The 22,848-nt window shown below is 53.0% G+C and overlaps 2 protein-coding genes and 1 non-coding gene across 3 annotated transcripts; 1 reads left to right on the top strand and 2 right to left on the bottom strand.

Moving 5' to 3' along the window:
- The first annotated feature begins 5,060 nt into the window (after window positions 1-5,060).
- GAMT (guanidinoacetate N-methyltransferase) lies at window positions 5,061-8,250 on the top strand. The gene is made up of 6 exons (XM_006764798.2): window positions 5,061-5,334; window positions 6,225-6,370; window positions 6,529-6,592; window positions 6,926-6,993; window positions 7,120-7,230; window positions 7,771-8,250. The coding sequence occupies exons 1-6, from the start codon at window positions 5,154-5,156 to the stop codon at window positions 7,909-7,911; spliced, it is 711 nt and encodes a 236-aa protein (XP_006764861.2). The 5' UTR covers window positions 5,061-5,153; the 3' UTR covers window positions 7,912-8,250.
- A 798-nt stretch (window positions 8,251-9,048) lies between these two features.
- On the bottom strand, window positions 9,049-17,836 carry NDUFS7 (NADH:ubiquinone oxidoreductase core subunit S7). Its single transcript, XM_006764799.2, has 8 exons — window positions 17,739-17,836; window positions 16,537-16,570; window positions 15,394-15,462; window positions 14,818-14,935; window positions 12,642-12,821; window positions 12,522-12,568; window positions 11,561-11,649; window positions 9,049-9,221 (listed from the first exon to the last, which is right to left on the bottom strand). Exons 1-8 carry the CDS (start codon window positions 17,752-17,754, stop codon window positions 9,124-9,126), a joined length of 651 nt encoding a protein of 216 aa, XP_006764862.1. The 5' UTR covers window positions 17,755-17,836; the 3' UTR covers window positions 9,049-9,123.
- A 170-nt stretch (window positions 17,837-18,006) lies between these two features.
- TRNAN-GUU lies at window positions 18,007-18,080 on the bottom strand. The gene has a single exon. It is a non-coding gene; the product is annotated as a tRNA-Asn (tRNA).
- Window positions 18,081-22,848: the final 4,768 nt, after the last annotated feature.

The raw sequence follows: 22,848 nt of genomic DNA on the forward strand, positions 1-22,848 counted from the left end.
TTCTCCATATTTTTTGCAACTTTTCTATAAATCTGAAACTAAGCCTACATTAACAAATAATCCAAGCATAGGGCCTGACCCAGGTCCTTCCACCTGGTTCTTGATCGCATCCAGGATGCTCTGCTTATGGAGGTGAGGCCCCAGGCCAACCATCTGCAGCTTCCATCTCACAGACCCCTGCATGTGTCGTTGCATCTCACAGAAACTGAAAGTGTATTGTTTTTTTTTCCTTTAATGGGAACTTTTTGCTCATAGAACTGAAAGGTCCAGGGATAGATGTAAATCAGGGATTTTCCCCTCAGCGTGGCTGACATTTGTGATGACATGTTTCTTTCTTTTTTTAAAAAACAAACAAACATTTTTATTTATTTTAGAGAGAGAGGAAGTGAGAGGGATAAAGGGATAGAAACATTGATGAGAGAAACATCATCAATTGGCTGCTGTCTACACCCGCCCTGCTGGGGATCGAGCCTGCAACCTGGGCATGTGCCCTGACTAGGAATTGAACCAGAGACCTCTTGGCTCATGGGTTGATGCTAAACCATTGAGCCACACCAGCTGGGCAGGACCAGATGTTTCTTTGTGTTAAGCAGCACCCCTGGCCCGCACCCACTCAATGCCAGGAGAACCCCCAGTCGTGACAACCACAAATGTCCCCGAATATTGCCCAGTGTTCCCTGGGGGGTGGAATCATCCCTGGCTGAGACACACTGGCTGACTAGTTTCCAGCTTGACTGGATCCAGGACCTTCAAACAGTGCATGAAGATTCATCCATCTCTCCATCTCTTGGCTCTGTCATCCTCTCTCTTGGCTTTTACCTCAACAGTCTCACTTCTTGTGGGGACAAAGATGGTGTGAGCAGTTCCATCAGCTTAACAGCCCCAGCAGGTCAGCACTTCTTCCCAAAAAAAGGTAGCAAAAATTCAAGGGAAGGTTCTGATTGGCCCAACCTTGGTCACATGTCCTTGCTCAATCAATTGTTGTGACCAAGCAATGGAAAGCTCTGATTGGATAAGGTGGGAGGGGGTGTCACATGGTTATATGGAGTTAGCCAATGGAGTGAGTACCCTATGATGCCAGTCAATGTGGAATATGCAGTAGCCATTAGGGTGAGAACCCTCTGGACTGGATTGGAAGCATGGGGAGTAACCCTGGGCAGAAAATTTGGGTTGGTTAAAATGTTAAATATAGAATCACCATATGATCCAACAGCTCCACTCCTTTCAAATTCAGAGAACTGAAATCAGGGACTTGGATACCTACCTGTACACAACTATTCACAGCATCCTGATTCACAACAGCCAAAGGTGTGTCCATGGACAAATGAACGGACAAACAAAACATGGTCCATCCATACACTGGAAGATTAGTCAGCCTTTAAAAGGAAGGACAGCCCAGCCGGGGTGGCTCAGTGGGTGAGCATCGACCTATGAACCAGAAGTCATCATTAGATTCTGGTTAGGGCACACGCCTGGGTTGCAGGCTCAATCCAACCAGGTCCAGTTTGATTCCCGGTTAGGGCAAATGCCTGCATTGTGGCTCAATCTCCAGTAGGGGGTGTGCAGGAGGCAGCTGATCAATGACGTTTCTCTCTCATCATTGATGTTTCTATCTCTCTCTCCCTCTCCCTTCCTCTCTGACATAAATAAAAATATTTTTTTTAAAAAGATGGTAAATTTTTTAAAAAATATGTTTTTATTGATTTTAGAGAGAGGGGGAGAGGGAGAGAGAGAGAGAAACATCAATCAACTGCCTCCTGCATGCCCCGTACTGGGGATCAAGCTAGAAACCTGGGCATGTGCCCTGATCTGGAATCAAACTGGTGACTGCTTGGTGCATGGAATGATGCTTAACCAACTGAGCCACACCAGTAAGGGCAAGATGATGAATTTTATGTTACGTGTGTTTTACCACAATAAATGTGTACCCGGGTTAAAATCTCCCCTCACAGTGCCCTATCAATGATGGCCAGATCCTTGAGTGTCCTTCCAGGGTAATCTATGTGAGACAATGCTCCAGTCTAGACACATTCTCTCGCACACACACACACACACACACACACACCTGTCACACAGTGTGGCACTCTTTACATTTCCCCTCCACCCTGCCTCTTCACCGAACACCTGCTGGAGTTTGTTGCTTATGAATTCATAAAGGGTGCCAGTTCTTGCCCTCGCTAGCTTGGCTCAGTGAATAGAGCAATGGCCCACAGACTGAAGGGTCCCAGGTTTGATTCTGGTCAAGGGCACATGTCCAGGTTGCGGGCTCAATCCCCAGTAGGGGGTGTGCAGGAGGCAGCCAATCAATGATTCTCTCTCATTATTGATGCTTCTATCTCTCTCCCCCTCTCCCTTCCTCTCTGAAATCAATAAAAATATTTTTTTAAAAGGGTGCCAGTTCTTGTTGCTAGCAGGTTCTCTCTTTCTGGCTCTGATGAAGCTCACTGTTACACTGAGGAGGCCCACATGACCAAGAACTCAGGCCTGGGGGCCCATTGCCCAAAAGGAACTGAATGCCGCCAATAACCAGTGAGTGAGCTTGGAAAGGACCCTTCCTTGGCCGAGCCTTCACATGAGTCCTCAGCACCAGTGGCACCTTGACTGCAGCCTGTGCGACGTTGAGAAGCAGAAGACTGAGCTGGGCTGCACCCGGATTCCTGACCTATAGAACCTGAGCTCATAAATGTGCCTTGTTTTAGCAGCTACATTTGGGGTGATTTGTTACATAGCAAGTGCTAATGAATACAGCCCTCTCCTGTCTCAGGCAGGCATTCCGGGGTATTCCTTGAGTTGGGTGACATTTAACGAGTGCCACCTATTTACACGGGATGCACAAGGGAGCATCCTGGGACATGCCCTTTGGACAGCACAAGAATGTTGGAATATAGGCCCACAAAGTGTCCATCCTGGTGCCCATGGTGGTGGCTGGCGATGGGGAAACCAGACCAAAAGGACTCATGTGAGGCAAAAAGCAGCATGAGACCAACTCAGATGTCTGATGGCATCTACTCATCCCGCTACTCCTGAGATTCTTGTGAAATCAGACTTGTTATATCTAGACTATATTAGATCCCAGTGTGCCCTCAGGATTTATCAAGCAGGCACTTTCTATGCACCAAGCCCACCAGACAGACAATAGAGCCATAAAGAAATGAATACCTTCAGTTAGAGAAATGCCAAGGAGAAGTACTCAGAGATAAGAGAGCCTGGGGGGACTTGGGGGCCTTCCAGAGGAGGTATGGGCTCAAGCATGATGCCCACACCAAGTCAGGAGAAAGGAGAAGCTATCCAGGTCAAGGGAAGAGCATGTGCAAAGGCCCAGAGGCAGGAGTGACCCAGGAGCACTTTGCAGATGGTGGGCAGGGGTTGTGGGGAGTAGTCTGAAGCTCAGTCAGTCAGGACTATGAGAGATGGTCACAGAGATGCAGGGAAGTGACCAAACTCGAGAACTGTTTAAGAGGCTGCCTGGGCCCTGGTCGGGTAGTTCAGTTGGTTAGTTAGAGCACTGTCTCAAAGGTTGCAGGTTTGATCCCCGGTCAGGGCACATACAAGAATCAACCAATGAATGGATAAATAAGTGGAACAGCCCTAGCCAGTTTGGCTCAGTGGATAGAGTGTCGGCCTGTGGACCAAAGGGTCCTGGGTTCAATTCTGGTCAAGGGCACGTACCTTGGTTGCAGGCTCCTCCCTGGCCCTGGCCCTGGTTGGGGAGCGTGCAGGAGGCAACTAATCGATGTGTTTATCTCACATCCATATTTCTCTCTTCCTTTTGCTCTCTCTTCCACTTTCCCTAAAAATCAATGGGAAACTATCCCCAGGTGAGGATTAACAAAAAACAATCAAACAAAAAAAAAGTGGAACAACAAACTGATGTCTCTCCCCTTACTCTCTTGCTAAAATAAAAATAAAGATATGTTTATATATTTTAAAAAATAAAAAAGATGCTGCCTGGGTTCAAACCCTGTGACCACAGCGTCTCTGGCCCTCAGTTTTTCAGTGGGAAGGCAGGAATGGAGTGTTTAGGGCTCATGGCCTAATGTGCAAAGAATTGGAAAAGGGGAGTCACATTACAGAGCTTGAAGGCCAGTGCTTGTGGGTAGGTCCCAGGCAGGCAGGCAGGCAGAAGATGCAGCTGACTTCAAGGGCTGCCCTGGGCTGGAACAAGGCCTCAATCCCATGTCCCGGCAGGGCTGCCCTATCCAACTTCCTGGGTGTAAGGGACAGCAGACTGCTGGGATCACATTTGGGCCCCCAGGACTGCAAGCCTCTGCATGGTGATCACCCCCATCAGGATCCTGGGTGACCACCAGCTTATGGGGATGTGAAGTGAGCTCCTGAAAGAGGAGAGGCAGCTCGGCATGTGGTCGAAGTGGGGACTGTCAGGGTTCTAATCCTGAGTCCTCACCCACCCACATCCATGGCCATGAGACTGCTGGCTGTGCCTCTCGGTGCCTCAGTTACCCATGTGTGACATGAGGACAATAAAAACCCACTGCGACATCTCTGAAGACTGAGTGATTTAAAAATATATATTTTATTGATTTTTTTACAGAGAGGAAAGGAGAGGGATAGAGTTAGAAACATCGATCAGCTGCCTCCTGCACACCTCCTGCTGGGGATGTGCCCGCAACCAAGGTACATGCCCTTGACCGGAATCGAACCTGCGACCCTTCAGTCTGCAGGCCGACGCTCTATCCACTGAGCCAAACCGGCTACGGCTGGATAATTTTTTTAAAATACCTAAAGCACTTCCAACAGCGCCCGGAAAATCATTAGATCCTCCCACCCCAGCAAGGAAAGGGGGCTTTTCTGCGGCAGTGACAGATGAGGAAATTGAGGCAGGAGAGTGAAAAGGCGAGGCTACAGACCTTGAGGGCTCTCAGCTGCTGTGCCAAGTTCGCCAGCAGGCGCTGGAGGTTCAGCGAAGAGCGGGGCCCCACCCATGTGGAGCCGTCTTCTGCTCTACGACCGCTAGAGGGCACTGGAGTCTTCGCGCAGTGCAGTCCGCTCACGGGTTCCAGGCGGGTCCTCAACACCTCACGCCCCCGGCCACGCCCCCGCCAGTCATGGTCACACCCTCCGGCCCAGAAGGCTCTGCAGGGACCAACCCTTCGCCTCGGGAGCAGAGTTAGGATTGCCCGTCCGCCTGCAATATGAGCGCCCCCGCCGCGACCCCCATCTTCGCGCCTGGAGAGAACTGCAGGCCTGCGTGGCTGGCGGCGCCCGCGTCCTACGACGCGTCGGACATGCACTTGCAGATCCTGGGCAAGCCAGTGATGGAGCGCTGGGAGACTCCCTACATGCACGCGTTGGCGGCCGCCGCCGCCTCCAGAGGTTAGCCCTGCGTCCGGCCCGAGGGTGGCCAGGCCCATGCCAGCCAGCTCTCTGGCTGATGCGCATCGGAGCCTCTCCTTGCCTCTTTCCTAGCCTGGAGAATGGGGCTGCTACTGGGGGACGACAATGGGGAACCAAAAGGGGTGCTACAGGCACGGGGCATGCACCCAGTAGGCGCCCCCTAAGTATCGAGAACTTCCTCTCCAGGAGAAATGAGGTGCCGGCCCCTCCATCCCCCTGAAATCGGGAACAGGGGGCCTGGCGGAGGTCGCTGCCCAGACGCACGTGGGGGAGCGTCCCTGGACTGGACACCCTCCGGCCAGACGCAGCTAAGAATAGCTCTGGGAAAGCTGAGGCTGGGAGACAGCTGTGACGGGGTGACCTGCCCTCCGGTGTCAGGGCCCTAAGAGTGCTCGGGTCCCCCAAGGGCTGGGCTCGTGGCCTGTAGGCCTCTGGCTGTAGTGCAGTGGGTACCACCACCCACACCTACCCCGATTGTTCCAGGCCCTGGCCTGGGATCCTCGTCCTCCCTTGCCCTTCTCTTGTTAACTTCATTGTGGAGACGTAGGAGGGGGAGAGAAAAGTAACCAAAAGATAAGCTGCACCAGTGGCATGCCATCAGTGCCACTGGTGTACACAGCCGGAATCAGGCTCAAAGTCCAGGTTTTGACCCCTCCCCCCGCAAATACCCGACCCAAAAGCTGCTCTGCTGCCTCCCTGGCAGGTCATCCCTTTTTGGCCGCTGGCCAGGGCCCACACTGTTCCCTCTCAGGGCCACTGTGTCCCTATGTCTGCTGTGCTCTCCTGTCCTAGTTTCTCTGTGCTAAGGCGCTGCCCCTGAGCCTCCTCATCTAGATAGTCTCCTCAGCCCCCGCCTTTTCTGTGTCCAGGGGGCCGGGTCCTGGAGGTGGGCTTTGGCATGGCCATCGCAGCAACCAAGGTGCAGGAAGCTGCCATCGATGAGCACTGGATCATTGAGTGCAACGACGGTGTCTTCCAGCGGCTCCAGGACTGGGCCCAGCGGCAGCCACACAAGGTGCTACCTCTGCCTGCAGGCCCCCTCCCACTCCTGGGGCAGCCTCGGGCATGGGATGGGGGGAGTATCCTCCGTGGGAGTTCCTCTGCCCTCCTTACAGCTGAGAAGTCCCAGGGATCCCTCTGACCCTCAGCCTTCTTTTTCTCCCCTACCTCAAGGTGGTTCCCCTGAAAGGCCTGTGGGAAGAGGTGGCACCCACCCTACCAGATGGTCACTTTGATGGTGAGGGGACTCTGGGTACTGGGTGAGGGGGAGCCTCTGCCTGAATCTCCTTCTCACTTGCTGAGGGACCTTGTAAAGAACACAGGGGCTGACAGGTCACTGGGCCAACGGAGTTGGGAAGGGGGCAGACACACAGGAGACCTGACACTCGGCAGGATGCCTGAAGGAATTGCTGAATTGCACACGGTACCTAGAGGTGGTGGCAGCATAGTGAACTTGGGGTATGGCTGCTGGGGTTCCTGGGCCATGTTCAAGTTCCACCTTCGTGTGGAGCCATGGTCCTGGTGTGGCTGCCCCTGGCCCTGACCATATGATTTCGACCCTCCCACGCAGGGATCCTGTACGACACGTATCCACTGTCTGAGGAAACCTGGCACACGCACCAGTTCAATTTCATCAGGGTAGGACCCCACGGAGGGATAGGGTCTGCAGTGAGTTCAGCTGGGTGGGGGCATCTGCCACCCACACAGGGCACCCCTCCTTCCACTCGGTTCTCTGATCTTCCTCCCCACCTCTGTCCCCCTCAGGGCCATGCTTTTCGCCTGCTGAAGCCTGGGGGCATCCTCACCTACTGCAACCTCACCTCCTGGGGGGAATTGATGAAGTCCAAGTACTCCAACATCAGTACCATGTTTGAGGTGCAGCAGCCTAGCTCCCTGGGCCTCCCTTCCCCCACTCACCCCGGGCAGGCAGGTTGGGGAGGCAGCTGCAGTCACCTTGGATTGGGAAGGTCCCTTGCTTCCGGATTGCTCTTAGGTAGATTGTGTGCTTTGTGTGGAAATCAGGCAAGGTACTCCCCAGTGCCCTTGGGACATACGACTCAACCCATGCTCTCCATCGGGCTGACAGGCCCCATACTCCTCACTAGGCCTTCCTCTACCCAGGATGCCCCTGTTGTGCAGGGCCTTTGACCAAACTCTTCCTCTGCCTGCTAGGAGGAGCAGTTGGGCAGCCTGGTGACGGCTTGTGACAGCCAGGAAGCTGCTGCCCGAGTTTAGACACCTGGAGACTGCCGCTCAGACGTGGGCTCCCACGTTGTCTCAGCATTTGGGCCTGGGGTAGAGGCTACTGCAGCCCTGGGGCCTTGGCACTAACAATGCTGTGCAAGGAAGGGTAGGCACCGGGTGTGCGTGTGAGTCCTCAGAGCCTGGACATAACCTGGCGCTTCCCTGTCTCAGGAGACACAAGTGCCGGCGCTGCTGGAGTCGGGCTTCCGCCGGGAGAACATCCACACGCAGGTGATGGAGCTGGTCCCGCCTGCTGACTGCCGCTACTACGCCTTCCCACAGATGATCACACCGCTGGTCACCAAGCACTAAGTCTGGTGCACCACCCTCTGAGTGCCTTCGTGGCCAGGAGCTCAGGCTCTGGCTTCAGCCCAGCTTCTAGTTGAAGCAGCACCAGCTGTAAGACCCCAGCTACCTTCCTAACCTCTGCCAGAGGACCAGTATCAGCCTTCTGGGGTCACAGGGATGAAATAGTGCTAACACTAGGCTGGCCAATCAGCACACATTGCAGAAGTGTGCTCTCACTCCTCCAAAAAGAAAAATGCGTTGCACGGCTTGTGTCAATCAATTGGAGTGTCCCATGCACCAAGATTCCTGGTTAGGACACACGCCTGGGTTGTGGGCTCAAACCCCAGTAGCGGGTGTGCAAGCCAGTGGTGGAGTGTTTCTCATCAGTGTTTCTATTTCTATCTCCCCCTCTCTCTAAAATCAATAAAAACATATTTTTAAAAAAGCAATGTTATTGGACTTTCAGTGGGCAAGCTATATGAGGAGCATCTGCTGATCCGTGAGCTATATGCTCCATTGTGTACAAGTCAGTGACCCCAATCCTGCCCAAGGGAGACATCACCAATCAATCACCTATGGTCCGGTCCCTCAGCCATCCAGGGCGGTTGCCCCTCCCTTCCCTGTGCTCGGCACCTGGGGTGCAGGGGGGTCCAGAACTAGGTCAGGACTGCAAGGAGCGTCGCAGCTCTAGGCCCAGGTCCTCAGGCTACTGAGGAGGATTTTCTGGTCCCACCAAGTCAGGCTGAACTTCAAAATAAAGCAACATTTTTATATCTGGACTCACAGGACCCTCAGCCACTCGTGAAGTGCAGTGCCATTTGCTGAGGCCTGACACTCTCCCACTGTCTCGTTTCCTCTGACTCAACATCCCCTTCAGTCAGTGCAGAGGCAGCCCAGCCCCATCTGGCTCCAGGAGATGCTCTGGATTCTCCTTCCTCACGGTGGGGCCGGTGGGGCCTTAGGAGACGAGGTGTAAGGCCCCGAAGAGGGGCTGATGTGGACCGAGCCACCTGCCTCCAGGGCCTCAGCATCTCTAAGGACTGACCCTGACCAAGGAAGCACTCGCCCACCTACACCCAGCACAAGGGGTACTCTCTGCCCTGTGGGCACCTCTCTACTTTCCAGGACCCCCTGCCCATACACACTGAGGGTAGGCTTCCATGCCAGTGGGTTTCTCAGGTTTATTGACCATCTCTCAGGATGACGAAGAGGATACAGGGTGGCAGTCGGGTGGCACTACCTTCGGTACCAGATCTTGAGTCTCTTCTCTCGCTTGATTTTCTTCTGCAGCTGCAGGATCCCATAGAGTAGGGCCTCGGCGGTAGGTGGGCAGCCTGGGGGCGGGACCTTGCCTCAGTGTCTGCCCATGGGGAGGGGGCCCACAGCTCTGGCTCTGCCAGGAGCCTTTGACCAGCGACTGGATCTGAGCTCTACCTGGGCACCACCCCTCTCTCTCCCTGCTGCCTGACAAAGGGCACATGAAACGGAAGGAAGGTCAAAGGGTCCGGCTGGGGGCAGCAACTACCGGCCACATGGAGCAGAAAGGCCTGGGCTACCCAGGGCCCTAGGAAGAGTGACCTGGGCGCTGCAGGTGGGCTAAGGGCTGGCTGACGCCTTCCCGTGGTGGGGAGGGCTGAGGACCCTCACCCCAGCATCCAAAGAATGCACGAAGGGGGTGGATAGTTTGGCCCATCACTGGAAGTAGCCAGCAAGGTGGGCAGGGCGGGGCGGCTCACAGACTGAGAAGGAAACTCCCAGAGAAATAGTCCTCACAGTCTCCATCCCGAGTGTCTCAGGTGGAAGAAGCAGAGAGACACTTTGCACCTGGAGGGCATGCCAGGACCTGACAGGCCCGCCACCTCGGGAGGCTGGATGAAGAACTGACAGTCATTTACTTCCAGCTGACTCTGGGGTGCTCAGTGCCTGACAGCAGGATCACAATGGCCATTTGATAGATGGGGAAACTGAGGCTTGGAGAGATTTGCCTGAGGTCATGGGTCAAACAAGCAGTGACTGACCAAGGGTCTGGCTCCTGGTCAAGGTTAACAAGCCTGCAGGATAGACTTCTATGCATCTTTCAAAGTCCTACACAATAGGTGGGGTGGAGCATGTCTGTGTCAGGCTCCACCCCCCACAACCTGGGGGTTCCCCAGGGCCTGGTCTGGTGATAGGACATTTCTAGGGCCCAGTGCTGCCCAAGCCAGGCCCAGGCCTAGAAAATGCACTCAGTATTTGCAGCCCAGCTGGTCTGGCTCAGTGATTGAGCATCAACCTGTGAACCAGGAGATCGTGGTTCAATTCCCAGTCAGGGCACATGCCCCAGTTGTGGGCTCGATCCCCAGTGTGGGGTGTGCCAGAGGCAGCCAATCAATGATTCTTCCTCATCATTGATGTTTCTATCTCTCTCTCCTCCCTTCCTCTCTGAAATCAACAAAAATATCCTATATAATAAAGATGAAATATGCAAATGGCTGTTACCCTGTGAAACATAACCGACTGCTTAAGGACTGGATGGCGGATCAGCAGGAGGGTGGGGCAGCGAGGCAGCGGAGAGCTACAGGAGGGGGCAGGGCAGCAAGCTATGAGAGGGGGCGGGGGGGAGCTACAGGAGGATGGGGCAGCAGGTGGAGAGCTACTGGAGGGCGGCAGCGAGCTACTGGCGCAGATTCGTGCGCAGGGCTACTAGTATTTAAATAAAAAGAAAAGAGTCTGATGTTCAAGATTAAAAATAAATATTTGCAGAATGTTAAACAAATCAATGCCATTTTCCAATGAGCTCTAATCCAATGTGGAAACCTGTTTCTCTGCCTTTGGGAGGTGCCAGCACATGCCCAGGAGGCCACCCCCTGCTGATTGGCACGGTGAGGAGGGAGTTCTGCAGGATAGTTTGATACAACAGACACCCAGTTACATGTAAACTTCAGACAAACCACTGATACTTTTTTTTTAGTATAACTATATCCCAAATATCACGGGATATATTTATAATGAAAAAGATATTATTCATTGTTTCTCTGACATTCAAATTTAACTGGGTCCCTGTATTTTTATTTGCTGAACCTGGACACCCTGATGATCCTGGGTCTAAGCAGGGTGGGGTCTCACCACCCATCATGAGTATGAGACCTCACAGACGCTATTCATGTCCTCCAGGAACTTTTTTCTGTTTTTTAATTGCATTTATTGGGTTTGGTTTCTATTAGGTGGAATCATATAAAACTGCAGCTTAAAAATGGCCAAATATCAACGATTTTGTACAGCTCACCCTGACCCTTTTGATGTTGGCCTGGTCCAACATCTGGATGAAACTGGGGAGCCCATGAAGAAACAACAAAAAGGAGAGAATGGGGTGTCACTCTTCTTAGACCCAAATCTGCTCTTTTTTTTCTTCAAAAACATATTTTTTTTTATTTCAGAGAGGTAAGGAGAAGGAGAGAGAGCTAGAAACATCAATGAGAGAGAATCATTGATTGGCTGCCTCCTACATGCCCTGACCTGGAATCGAACTGTGACCTCCTGGTTCATAGGTCAATGCTCAACCACTGAGCCACATCAGCCAGGCCAAATCTGCTCATTCTTAAAACAGGGAGAGCCCACCATGTCTAGAGGGTACTGGGACTCCTTTGTGGGGACCTGAAGGCCTGGTTGCCCAGAGTCAAGGCAGTGGACTTACCTGGGACGTAGATGTCCACAGGCACGATGCGGTCACAGCCCCTCACGACGGAGTACGAGTAGTGGTAGTAACCTCCTCCGTTGGCGCAGCTGGAGTGGGAAGAGTGGTGTGAGGGCCTCGCTGGCCATCCTGGCTTTGCTCCCTCCTCAGGGCCCTTTCCCTAACCCACACCCGCCTTCAACTGCGGGCAGGTGCCTAGCCTGCCAAAAATGACAAGAAGGGATATGAAGTCATAGGAAAGACAACAGTCACCTGCGACCAGGCAGAGCAGAAATGAATGGATGGACCTTGAAAACATGATGCTCAGTGAGGAGCCAGGCTCAAAAGGCCACAGTGTGTGATACCCTTTATATGAAATGTCCAGAACAGGCACAGGACAGGAAACGGGTGTGGTTGCCAGGGGCTGGGGAAGAGGGTGGGAGGTGAGTGCTGATGGGGGGACAGGGCTTATTGTGGGATAATGGAATCATCTGGAACTAGACAGTTGGGATAGTTTTACACATTGTGACTGCATTAAAGCCCACTGAACTGCACACTTTAAAAGGATGAACTTTCTGTTATGTGAATTCTATCTCAACAAAAAAAAGTAAGTGATTAAACAGGTTTTAACAATGGAGAGAATGACTACAAGTTAAAAAGGCAAGGAGAATGTACAGTCTAAGAGAGCAATATCGTTTATGTATTCATAAAGAAACAGACAAGTCAGAGGGGCTGTTGGGGTGGAGAGCAATAATAACCCACAGGAAGGGACATTCTGGGAGGGGGCAGTCTACACAGCAGAGTGTCAGAGTCACTGTTCGCCTCCCTGCAGGTGTGGGATTTTACTGAGTATAAATTATACCTCCATGACCTTGATCAGACAGAAGCCCAGATAAAACACTGGGGGGAAACACAACCGTGTCTCACAGGTATGTCTCGTCCCTGGAGCCAGATTATGGCCCCCGGCCCCACTGGAACTCACCTCCCCATGGACACAACATAGCGAGGCTCTGGCATCTGGTCATAGACCTGGAAGAGACGACAGGGTCTATGTGCAGCTCAATCCTGGGCGGTGGAGGGGTGGGGTCCGGGCCAGGCCTACCTTGCGGAGTGCGGGGGCCATCTTGTTAGTGAGTGTCCCGGCCACAATCATGACATCTGACTGGCGTGGGCTGGCTCGGAAGACCACGCCAAAGCGGTCCATGTCGTAGCGGGGTGCTGCCATATGCATCATCTCCACTGCACAGCAGGCCAGGCCGAAGGTCATAGGCCACAGGGAACTCTGAGGGGGCCAGGGTCAACCCGTGAGTGGACAGTTGGAGATCATGTTTAAAGAAACTGAGCAATTTCACAGAGAAAAACAGATTTCTAGCCTTTCTTGAAAAATGACACATCAGCTATTCCCCACCCACTTCCCCGCACAGCAACCACATATCCTCCAGGCCCCTCAGTCCTAGCCTGAGCTTGCTGCCTGCCCCAGCCTAGGGCTGCCTGATAAGAAGGTAAAGGGAGCTAGGCCTGTGGGTCAGCACTTGCCAATAGCCACGTTACAAAAAAAAGTTGTCCTGGCTAGTGTGGGCAGCTCGTTGGGCATCATCCCGTGCAAGGAAAGGTTGCCAGTTCATGCCTGAGTTGCAGGTTTGATCCCCAGTAGGGGACATGCAGGAGGCAGCTGATAGATGTTCAGCTCTTGCATCGATGTTTCTCTTTCTCTCTCCTCCCTTCCTCCCTCTAAAAAAATAAAAAACAGCCCCAGCCAGTTTGGCTCAGTGGGTAGAGCATCGTCCTGTGGACTGAATGGTTCCAGGTTCAATTCTGGTCAAGGGCACATGCCTGGGTTGTGGTCTCAATCCCCAATAGGGGGCGTACAGGAGGCAGCTGATCAATGATTCTCTCTCATCATTGATGTCTCTCTCCCCCTTTCCCTTCCTCTTTGAAATCAATAAAATCTTTAAAAAACAAATAAATTTTTTAAAAAGGTAAAATTAGTTTTAATACCATTGATGTAACCTAGTACATCCCAAACCCCATCCTTCCAATGTGGGCACTTGCTGCTCTGAGTGCCTGGCAGCCACATGTGGCATAGGCCTAACTCTGAGGATCTTGTTCTGGACACCCCTGGTGTCTAAGATCTCCAAATGCCGATTCCTCCAGGAAGTCCTCCTGGATGGCCTTGAGCACCGTCTGACTCCTCATCTGTTTGGTGTCTGATTTCCCCACAGCCGTGCTCCTTGGCTAGACCTTTCTCTGCTGCTCTGCATCGAATGTGGGACTACGAAGTGGCCCCCCACTAATGTGCTAGTGCAGGGGACTAGTGTTGCCCAACATGGCTAGGCCACCTGACTGACCGAGCACCTGAGCTGCCTGACCCTGACCTCATTTCTGGGTGTTCAGTCGTAAACAAGGCTACAGTGGACATTTCTGTCATGGAGCTGGAGGCTCTAGTACAGTGATGGCGAACCTTTTGAGCTCGGCATGTCAGCATTTTGAAAAACCGTAACTTAACTCTGGTGCCGTGTCACATATAGAAATTTTTTGATATTTGCAACCATAGTAACACAAAGACTTATATTTTTGATATTTATTTTATATATTTAAATGCCATTTAACAAGAAAAATCAACCAAAAAAACGAGTTCACATGTCACCTGACACGCGTGTCATAGGTTCACCATTGCTGGTCTAGTAGGATGTTTGCTGTGCTGCTGTGTGAGACACAAAGACACACAGACTGTGCTAGTGCACAGCCGTCCATGAGGGCTGGATAAGGTGGCCTGTCCAGCCCAGCACCCTTGGGCACTGAAAGGAGCCTCTGTCTTGGGAGACAGAACATATGTCCAATGGGAGACAGGCCATGGACACGACTTAAGGGAATGGATACAAGACAAAAACTGTTTCGTGGCTGATGCTAGGGGCAGGGCAGGCTTTTTAAATTTTTGCCAGGAAGGAGTTATTGCTTTCAGCACACATTACTTCTCTAGCTAAAAAGATTGCTTTTACATTAAGAGAAAAAAGAGGCCCGAACAGAAGACAACTATAGAAGGGAAGTGGGCAATCCTCACCAAGGGTTGGGGGAGAGACAAGGGGATGGGACAGAGACACGGAGGGGATGCCAGAGCCAGGAGCTGGTGGGGTAGAGGTGCAGAGGATGAATCCTGACATAATCACGAGCCTCTTGGGCTCCCTGAACCACAGAGGCAGTGAGCATGCATGCTGTCCACGTGCCGTGTGCAAGCAAAGAGCAGAGGTTGGAGAGAAGGAGGAGGGTTGGGGGCTCACCCGGCGGGCCCAGTTGACCAGGTCATCCAGCTTGGCCACCACATACTTGCCCTGGCTGCTGGGAAGTGAGCTGGGCTTGGAGACCACGGCTCCGGCCTTGGACATGGCAGGCTGTGTCCTGGGCATGGGACATGGCACAGGGAGGTGTTAGCCAGGCAGGAGTCCCAGGAAAGGAACGCTGGCTACCCCCACAGCCTCTACCCTGTAACCTAACACAGAGCAACTCGCAGAGCACAGGTCAAAGCTATGGTCACAGCTGGTCCTGAGGGCAGTAATGGGAGGAGCCACGGGGCCAGAGATTACCCTGGGGCTGCAGCATCTCAGTACCCAGGTCTGTGGCCCCAAGAGGCCCCTGTTTTCTCAGGGACTCAGTGTCCTCATCTGGAAAACAGGGGCCAACTGACCCACTCTTCAGCAAAGGCCCTTCTGGATTGGGGATGTGCAGCCACAGAGCTCCTAGGGCAGGGACCTCAGAGCTCTGCTGGCTGTGGGGGGCCCTGGAGTAACCACGGGTACGCTGTGCTGGAGGGGGTGGGTGCTTCGGGGTGTTCGGGCCACTGGGAGGGCTGGCCTTACCTGCTTGGGCTGTCAGCAGCCGAACTGGCATGGACACATCGTCCCTGAACAGCCGCACCCACGCAGGAGCTGCAGAGAGAGCACACATGAAGAGGAGCCTGGGGCACCTGGGATGCTGTTACAGGGGCTGCACTGTAGCAGGGGTGGGGCTAGTGGCCAAATTGGGCCCTCCACCTATGTTTGTTAATTCTCACCCAAGGATATTTTCCCACTGATTTTTAGAGAGAGTGGAAGAAAGAGGGCGAGACAGAGAGAAACACCGATGTGACAGCATCAATTGATTGCCTCCCGGATGCGCCCTGACCAGGGCCGAGGATCAAGCCTGTGACCAAGGATTTGATTCTTTGTCCAGAATCGAATCCAGGACCCTTTGGTCCCCAGGCCAACGTGCTATCCATTGACCCAAACTGGCCAGGGCCACCTGTTTTTGTAAATAAAGTTTTATTGACACAGCCACACTCATCTGTCTCTGTGTGGTCTGCAGCTGTTTTCACAAAGGCACAGCTATCAGTCTCAGCAGAGACCACCTGGCTTGCACAGCCAAAGACACTTACCCTCTGGCCCTCCAGAGACAAAGTGCCTGGTTTTCATTTTCCCCTTTTCCCTTCGTTTTATGGTGAATATGTAGTTTATCCCTAGGGAAGACTTTATCAAACCAAACCACACTCAGCCCAAATCTGTGCCCGCCTCAAAGCCCCCGACTCTCTCCCCTAGGAAAACCCTCTCCTTGGATCTGTCATGTCCCGGAACCTGTGGGCCTGGGGGTTTGACTTCCAGGCTCTGCCCTTAACGAGGCCCCGTGCTACCAGCCCTCCTGTCCTGAGGCGCCCGCAGGGGGTTGTCACCTGAGCAAACACACTGATTATTTTTGGCAGCAAGTGAGTCCTGAGGGCAGTAGGGCATGTGGACAAGGGTCTGAACCCAGGCTCTGCCACAACATGGACAGAGGGGCCGGCCCACCACCTGGGAGAGCAGCTGCCAGTCCCAGGGCTGCCCCAACTCGCTCGCGAGCGACTGTCAGCAGACAGGACCCGACCGGAGCTGCTCACCCTTCCCAGCTCAGGGGTACTCTAATCCCACCCCCCTTCCCTTCCAGGGCCTCTGGATGGAGGCCGGGCCAGAGACGCAGACGCAGGCACTCACCGCAGCGCAAGGACTGGGCGCAGCAGGCCGGGAGCTGCAGAAAGAACCACAGGGCGCAGGCGTGAGTTTGGACAGCACCAGAGGCCACACGCCCAGGGCCTGGGCCAGCCAGGTCTTTGCCCCTCAGGCCTCCTGCCGGGTCGCCTCCCCTCGACCCTCGGTCTCTCTAAATTCTACTTTAACCAACGTTTGGTGGAGAGGGGTCTTTCAGAATATGAACCGGGTAGTGCCAATCCCCTGCTTACACCCACGGCCCCTGGAAGCCAAGCCAGGCTCCTCACCAGGGCCACCTTCCCTGCCTCAGTGCGGCCACGAGGAGCACCCTGCGCCCCACATGTGCACAGGCCAGCGCCTCAGGGGCCGGTTTCACAGCAGCACCCGCTCCCCGAGGCCCCCTCGATCCTGGCACCGGGTCCGATCACCACCTGTGCCTGCTGGCGTGGTGCCTGCCTCCTCGGCACTGCGAGCGCCTCCAGGTTCCCCACAGCCTCGGCCTTGGGTGCTGTGTGTTGAGTAAACAAACCTACAGGCACCAGCACGGAAGGCAGGCTGACTGCCCAGCCCGACTCCTGTTGGAGCTGCCCCTCTCCGAGCCTCAGCTTCCCCACCTGAAAACGTAGGGCTTTGCATAAACTGACAGCCCAGTAAATGTCCTTCACAGGACTGCACGGGAAAGAATAAATACCCTCTTGGCCGCCGTCTTACTGAAAACTGGCCTTCCTTTCCATCCTCAGTTTCGCCAACAAACCACAGGGCCCCTTTTGGCAGGACCCCTGGTTTTCACCAACAGAAATCACGGACGTTTCCCAACAGTGTCACCGGGGCTGCAGACATCTCACCCATCCCTACACCACTACTTGGACAAGCCGCTGTACTTCGGGATAACTGCTTTCCTTTGCAACCCTGCGGGTTTCATCCTATGCGTTTAATCACTAATCTCGGGACGAAGGTCCCGGGAGCAGGCAAGTGGGACGCCTGCTGTGCCGGCACCCCTCCGGGCCTCAGTTTCCCCGCCGGTCCGGGTTGCAATCTCAGGCCACCTCTCTCTCGGGAACTTGCAGGGCAGCTCCCCGGGCCGACCCTTGGGCTCCTCCAGGGCCCGTTCCGGGGCCCTCCCGAGGCTGCGGGGGGGGCGTCCTGCGTCGCTACCCGAACCTCAGTTTCCCCAGGGGCCCCTGACCCAGGCGCCCCGGACCGCTCACCCGCCAACGCCGCCATCTTGGCCTCGGCCTTCAGATAACCTCTGCAGTCCGTCCGTTTTAGCTCTCCGAGTCCCCGGGGCCGTCACCCAAAGCGGTTCGGCTGCTGAGGGAAAACGGAACCCAGGCTCAGAACGTTCCGCCTGTGTGGATGTCCCCGACACTGTGCGCCCCCAACGCCCCACGAGGGATAAAAGGACAGGGGAGTCCGCCTCCAAAAAAGCAGGCGCCCGCACCATTTTTCCTCACCAGAGAGGCAAAAGGAAGATTACGTCCCTGGGTGGGCTCGAACCACCAACCTTTCGGTTAACAGCCGAACGCGCTAACCGATTGCGCCACAGAGACCGAGTTGCAGTCCTGCTTCAGACAGGACCTTACAAGGCATGCGCGGTCGGTAAGTGCAGGGCGAACCACCCACCTATGTGCGCCGCTGAATGGAGCGAAATGAAGACGATAGGGACCCTTCCACGCCCACGAAAAGCTCAGTTGGAAAAGAGCTGGATGGCAGATTAAAGGTCCCTGGTTCAATCCCGAGTTTCGGCTAGCGTTTCTGTGTCATGGTCTTCCTCTTCTCCTAGCTTTTACCTGGTAATTCCTCAACACTTTACTAACTTTTAAAAAATATATGTATTTTTTATTGATTTCAGAGAGAGGGGGAAAGTGCACAAGAGATAGAAACATCAATGATGAGGGAGAATCATTGATCGGCTGCCTCCCGAACGCCCCACACTGTGGATCGAGCCTGCAACCCGGGATATGGCCCGACTGGGAATCGAGCCGTGATCTCCTGGTTCATAGGTCGCCGCTGAATCACTGAGCCACGCCAGCCGGCCGCCAGGGGGCATCATTACCCTTTTTCGCAGCTGGTGCAGTTTGTCCTTTCACCAGAATGTGTCCTCATTCTGCAGATGAAGAGCAGGGCTGCCACTCATGCCAACGTGGGAAGGACAGAGCAAGGAACTCAAATCCCGCACTCAAAACCCCTTGTCCCCACCTCCAAGACTATGATTCCAACCTAAACGTTCCCTTTCATCAACCCGATTTTTAAAAAATCAATGATTAGGTTTTTTTCTGTTTAAATATTTTTATTGATTTTTAGAGAGAGAGGGAGAGAGAAACATCCATGTGGGAGATTGAAAACATCAACTGGCTGCCTCCTGCACGCCCCCTACCGGGGATGGAGCCTGAAACCCTGGCGTGTGCCCTCACCGGGAATCTGAAACTTGGGTGCAGGAGCTGATGATGCTCAATCAACTGGCGACATCCGCCAGTGCAACCCGATTTTTTTTTTTTTAATATAAAGAGGAAGGAAGACGGAGAGAGAGATAGAAACATCCATGATGAGAATCATTGATCAGCTGTCTCCTGCAAGTCCCCCACTGAGGATCAGCCCACAACCCCGGGCATGTGCCCTTGACTAGCATCAAACCTGGGACCTTTCAGTTTGCAGGCCAACGCTCTAGCCACTGAGCCAAACTGGCTAGGGTGCAACCCAATTTTTTTCTTCCTTTCTTTTTAAAAAATATATATTTATTTATTTCAGAGAGGAAGGGAGAGGGAGAGATAGATAGAAACATCAATGATGAGAGCGAATCATTGTTGACTGCCTCCTGCACGCCCCCCACTGGGGATCAAGCCCACAACCCAGGCATGTGCCCTTGGCCAGAATCAAACCCGGGACCCTTCAGTCCGCAGGCTGACGCTCCATCCACTGAGCCAAACAGGCCAGGGCAACCCAATTTTTTAAAAAAGTGATAGCATTAGAACCAGTGTTAATTGTAAAACCAAACATTACTGAACATCAAAACTGGCAAAATAAATTTCAAGAACACTTTCCCCTTGTATATCATTTCATTTTGACAATCCTGCTAGGTAGCTGTTCTGTCCATTTTATGTACGGTGAAACTGAGGCCCAAACAGGCAAAGGCAGGTGAGTGACAGAGCTGGTCTCCTAGCAGGACCACTCCCTGCTCTGTGCTGGTACTGAGCAAAGCAAGGCCTGGTCCCTGATCTTAAGGAGCTCAAGGTCCCTTGGGAATGAGAGGTGTGGGGTGGGCCTTAGGCCAAAACCCTGCTGCTAAAGGGATGACGCACAAGGAAGGGGAAGAGTAGATGAGGCGCAGCCAAACCAACTGAGTAGCTCATCTGGATAGAGCATTGTTCTGACATATCAAGGTTCTGAAGTTTGATCCCTGGTCAGGGCACATACAAGACTCAACCAATGAATACATAAATAAGTGGAAAAAGTCCATTTTTTTTCTTAAATTTTAAAAATTAAAAAAACAAAATAATAATAAAAGGGTGGCCACTCTGACAGGACTCTAAAATTCTGGCAGATGCACAAAAAACCTTTCCTTGTAGTTCCCACAACTGGCCTTGATGTACAGTTGGATTTTTATATTTATTTATTTATTTATTTATTTTATTTATTTTTGTTGCTGTTTTATCCTCACCTGGGAATATTTCCCCTTTTTTTTCCTTTTTTTTTTTTTTAAGAGAGAGTGGAAGGGAAGAGAGGGAGAGAAACATCAACGTAAGAGGCACATGGCTTGGTTGCCTCCTGCACACACCCTGACCAGGGCAGCAGTCGAACCATAACCAAGGTATAAACCATTGGCCAGTAATCAAACCCGTGACCCTTCAGTCCTTGGGCCAACACTCTACCTACTGAGCAAATGGTCACTGCCTCCTGAGCAAAACTGGCCAGGGCTGGATTTTCATATTTAAATTGACTTTGTATCTTAGACACATCAAGGTTCTGATTTATAGAAAAGTTACAAAGATATTATAGTTCCAACTAGAGGCCTGGTACCGGAAATTCAAAATTCATGCACTGGGCGGGAGGGGGGGTCCTCAGCCAGGCCTGTGCCCTCTCACCATCCAGGAGCCCTTGGGGGGATGTCTGACTGATAGCTTATGCCTGATCCCTGTGGGGAGCAGGCCTAAGCCAGCAGTCAGACATCCTTAATGCTGCTGCGGAGGCGGGAGAGGTTGGGGCCACCACCACTATGCTTGCCAGCCATGAGCCGGCTCCTGGCTGAACTGACCACCAGGGGCAGCTCCTGCATTGAGCGTCTGCCACCTGGTGGTGAATGTGTATTATAGTGACTGGTCATTCCCCGTTCTGTCAATTTGCATATTAGCCTTTTATTAGAGAGGATGTACCCCATACCTGTGGCTAACATGTTACACTGATCTGATGCATTATCACAACTCCTGAACCAATATGGATACATTAAGGACACCCGCCTTTATTGGGTTTCCCTTCCCCCAAAGTTCCCACCCTGTGAGCATGGCATCTTGGGAGCTGAGCCCCCAACCTAGGCTCACATCTGACTGAGAGAGACCTCAGGGGACCACAGAGCCTGCCTGCCAAGCTGCTCCTGAACTTCTAACCCACAGAAATCAGAATGTTGTTTCCAACTCCTGGGTATCTGGTGCAATTTGTTATACAGCAATGAATGGGGAAGAAAGAGCCTGCCTCAGGAACCCGGATCTTCTGGGAGAGGGGAGAGGGGAGAGGGGAAAGGGAAGAGGGGAGAACAGACCTCCACCCACCCCACTAGCCACCACGGCAACCTTGCCTCCGGACAAACACCCAGAATCCACAAAAACACAGCAAGCGCTGAAAACTCCTGTTGGGACATGGGGCCAGGATGTGGTTAGAAGCCTCCCCACATGGGGCTGGGGCTGGACCCCACAAGCTCCAAAACGACTGAGGGAGACGCAGGCGGAGCCCAGGAAAGCAGTCAGAGCTCCAAAATGGCATTTACTTCCCGTCTGAATGGTTCGAGTCAACAGCACAGCTTTGAAACACAGTGAAGATGAGCAAAGAAACAGACATTTAAAAATGCTTCACAATAATGGAATAGGCCCCTGTGGACCACAGGGCTTCCATGGGGCCTCATGGACATTTGTTATCCAAAAAGTACAGCCTGTGTGTTTGTTCCCTGTCAATGCCGTCAAACTTTTGGAAGGGAGCCAGGCCCATTTGGCAGTGCTGCTGGGGCCCTCCAGTGTGAGGATAGAGGACTCGGTCCAGAAAGAGTGACCTGTGCAGGGCCAAGCTACTAGGCATCAGGAGCCTTCCCCATGAGATGCAGACCCCCACCCACTATGGTCGTAGCTTTGGGCCACCAATCCCTTTCTCCCAAGCCTGGCCCTATACTGTCACTCCTCTGGCCAATTCAGGAGGGATGACAGCAGGTCTGTTAGAGCCACATGTAACAATTTCCTGCTCTTAGATTTGAGCAAAATCAACTGAGACAAAGATCGCTGGCAGGGTTCTGAGGCCCCCAACATATTATGCCAACTCCCCAACACATCCTGTTAACCAACCAGAAGTGACTGTGCAGCTCCTTCCTGTTCAACATCTCAGGGCACCAGGGCACCACTCTCACACATGCCAGGAGTCTCCTTCAGACTGTCCCCTGCAGTAATCCCCATCGGGTAAGGGGGGCACCGGGAGAGAGGGCGTGTCATCAAGGGTGACAATGAAGCCAGGGTAATAATGAAGGGACAGGACCTTGATGTTAACGTCGCCAGTGTTTACTGTAATAGTGTTGCATCAGCTTACAATAAATAACTCATTGGTGTGGGGCTCTAACTGGTATGTGTTCAAGGCCTGGCCAAGTAAAAATGGGGCATGGGTTTGTATACAGCTAGAATTCCAAGCCAGGGGCCCTAGGGGCCCTGGGACCCGTCTCATGCTTCGGGCAGGAACAAGCCCAATCCTGTGGCTCCCAGACCAAGAGCTGGGTACAGGGCATGTACACAGTGACCTTAGTTGTCCATGTGGGAGCAGTGAAAACACGGCGTCATCACAGCTACCCGTGTAGGTTCCTGAGACAACGCTCAGCGCTGGGACAGGCATGGAAAGCCACAGGGGACAGGCAGCCTGACATCCGTCTGGAGCGGACTCACCCGACCTGAGTCCGAGCAGAAAGAGACTATAGAAAGACTTACGTCTGTCTCTTGTCCTGCATGAGCAACACAGCAAATGCTAAAGCACGTTTCTGCCTTTTACAAATACTGGTTTTCCTAAAAAATGTATGAGGCACAGCAAACTCAGGAACCATCTTAAGAGGAAACCACGCAAAGGAGGGGGGAAATG

Source organism: Myotis davidii, unplaced genomic scaffold (genome assembly GCF_000327345.1).
Source record: "Myotis davidii unplaced genomic scaffold, ASM32734v1 scaffold198, whole genome shotgun sequence".
Classification (NCBI taxonomy): Eukaryota; Metazoa; Chordata; class Mammalia; order Chiroptera; family Vespertilionidae; genus Myotis; species Myotis davidii.

Bases quoted from the DNA above. Each gene is read 5' to 3' on its own strand.
- GAMT (XM_006764798.2), top strand. From the start codon at position 5,154: ATGAGCGCCCCCGCCGCGACCCCCATCTTCGCGCCTGGAGAGAACTGC. The intron at 6,593-6,925 runs GTGAGGGGACTC...CCTCCCACGCAG, and splicing joins ACCAGATGGTCACTTTGATG to GGATCCTGTACGACACGTAT. The intron at 7,231-7,770 runs GTGCAGCAGCCT...TCCCTGTCTCAG, and splicing joins ACATCAGTACCATGTTTGAG to GAGACACAAGTGCCGGCGCT.
- NDUFS7 (XM_006764799.2), bottom strand. The intron at 15,463-16,536 runs GTGAGTGCCTGC...CTCTCTCTGCAG, and splicing joins CGCCCAGTCCTTGCGCTGCG to CTCCTGCGTGGGTGCGGCTG. The intron at 14,936-15,393 runs GTAAGGCCAGCC...TCCCATGCCCAG, and splicing joins GCTGCTGACAGCCCAAGCAG to GACACAGCCTGCCATGTCCA.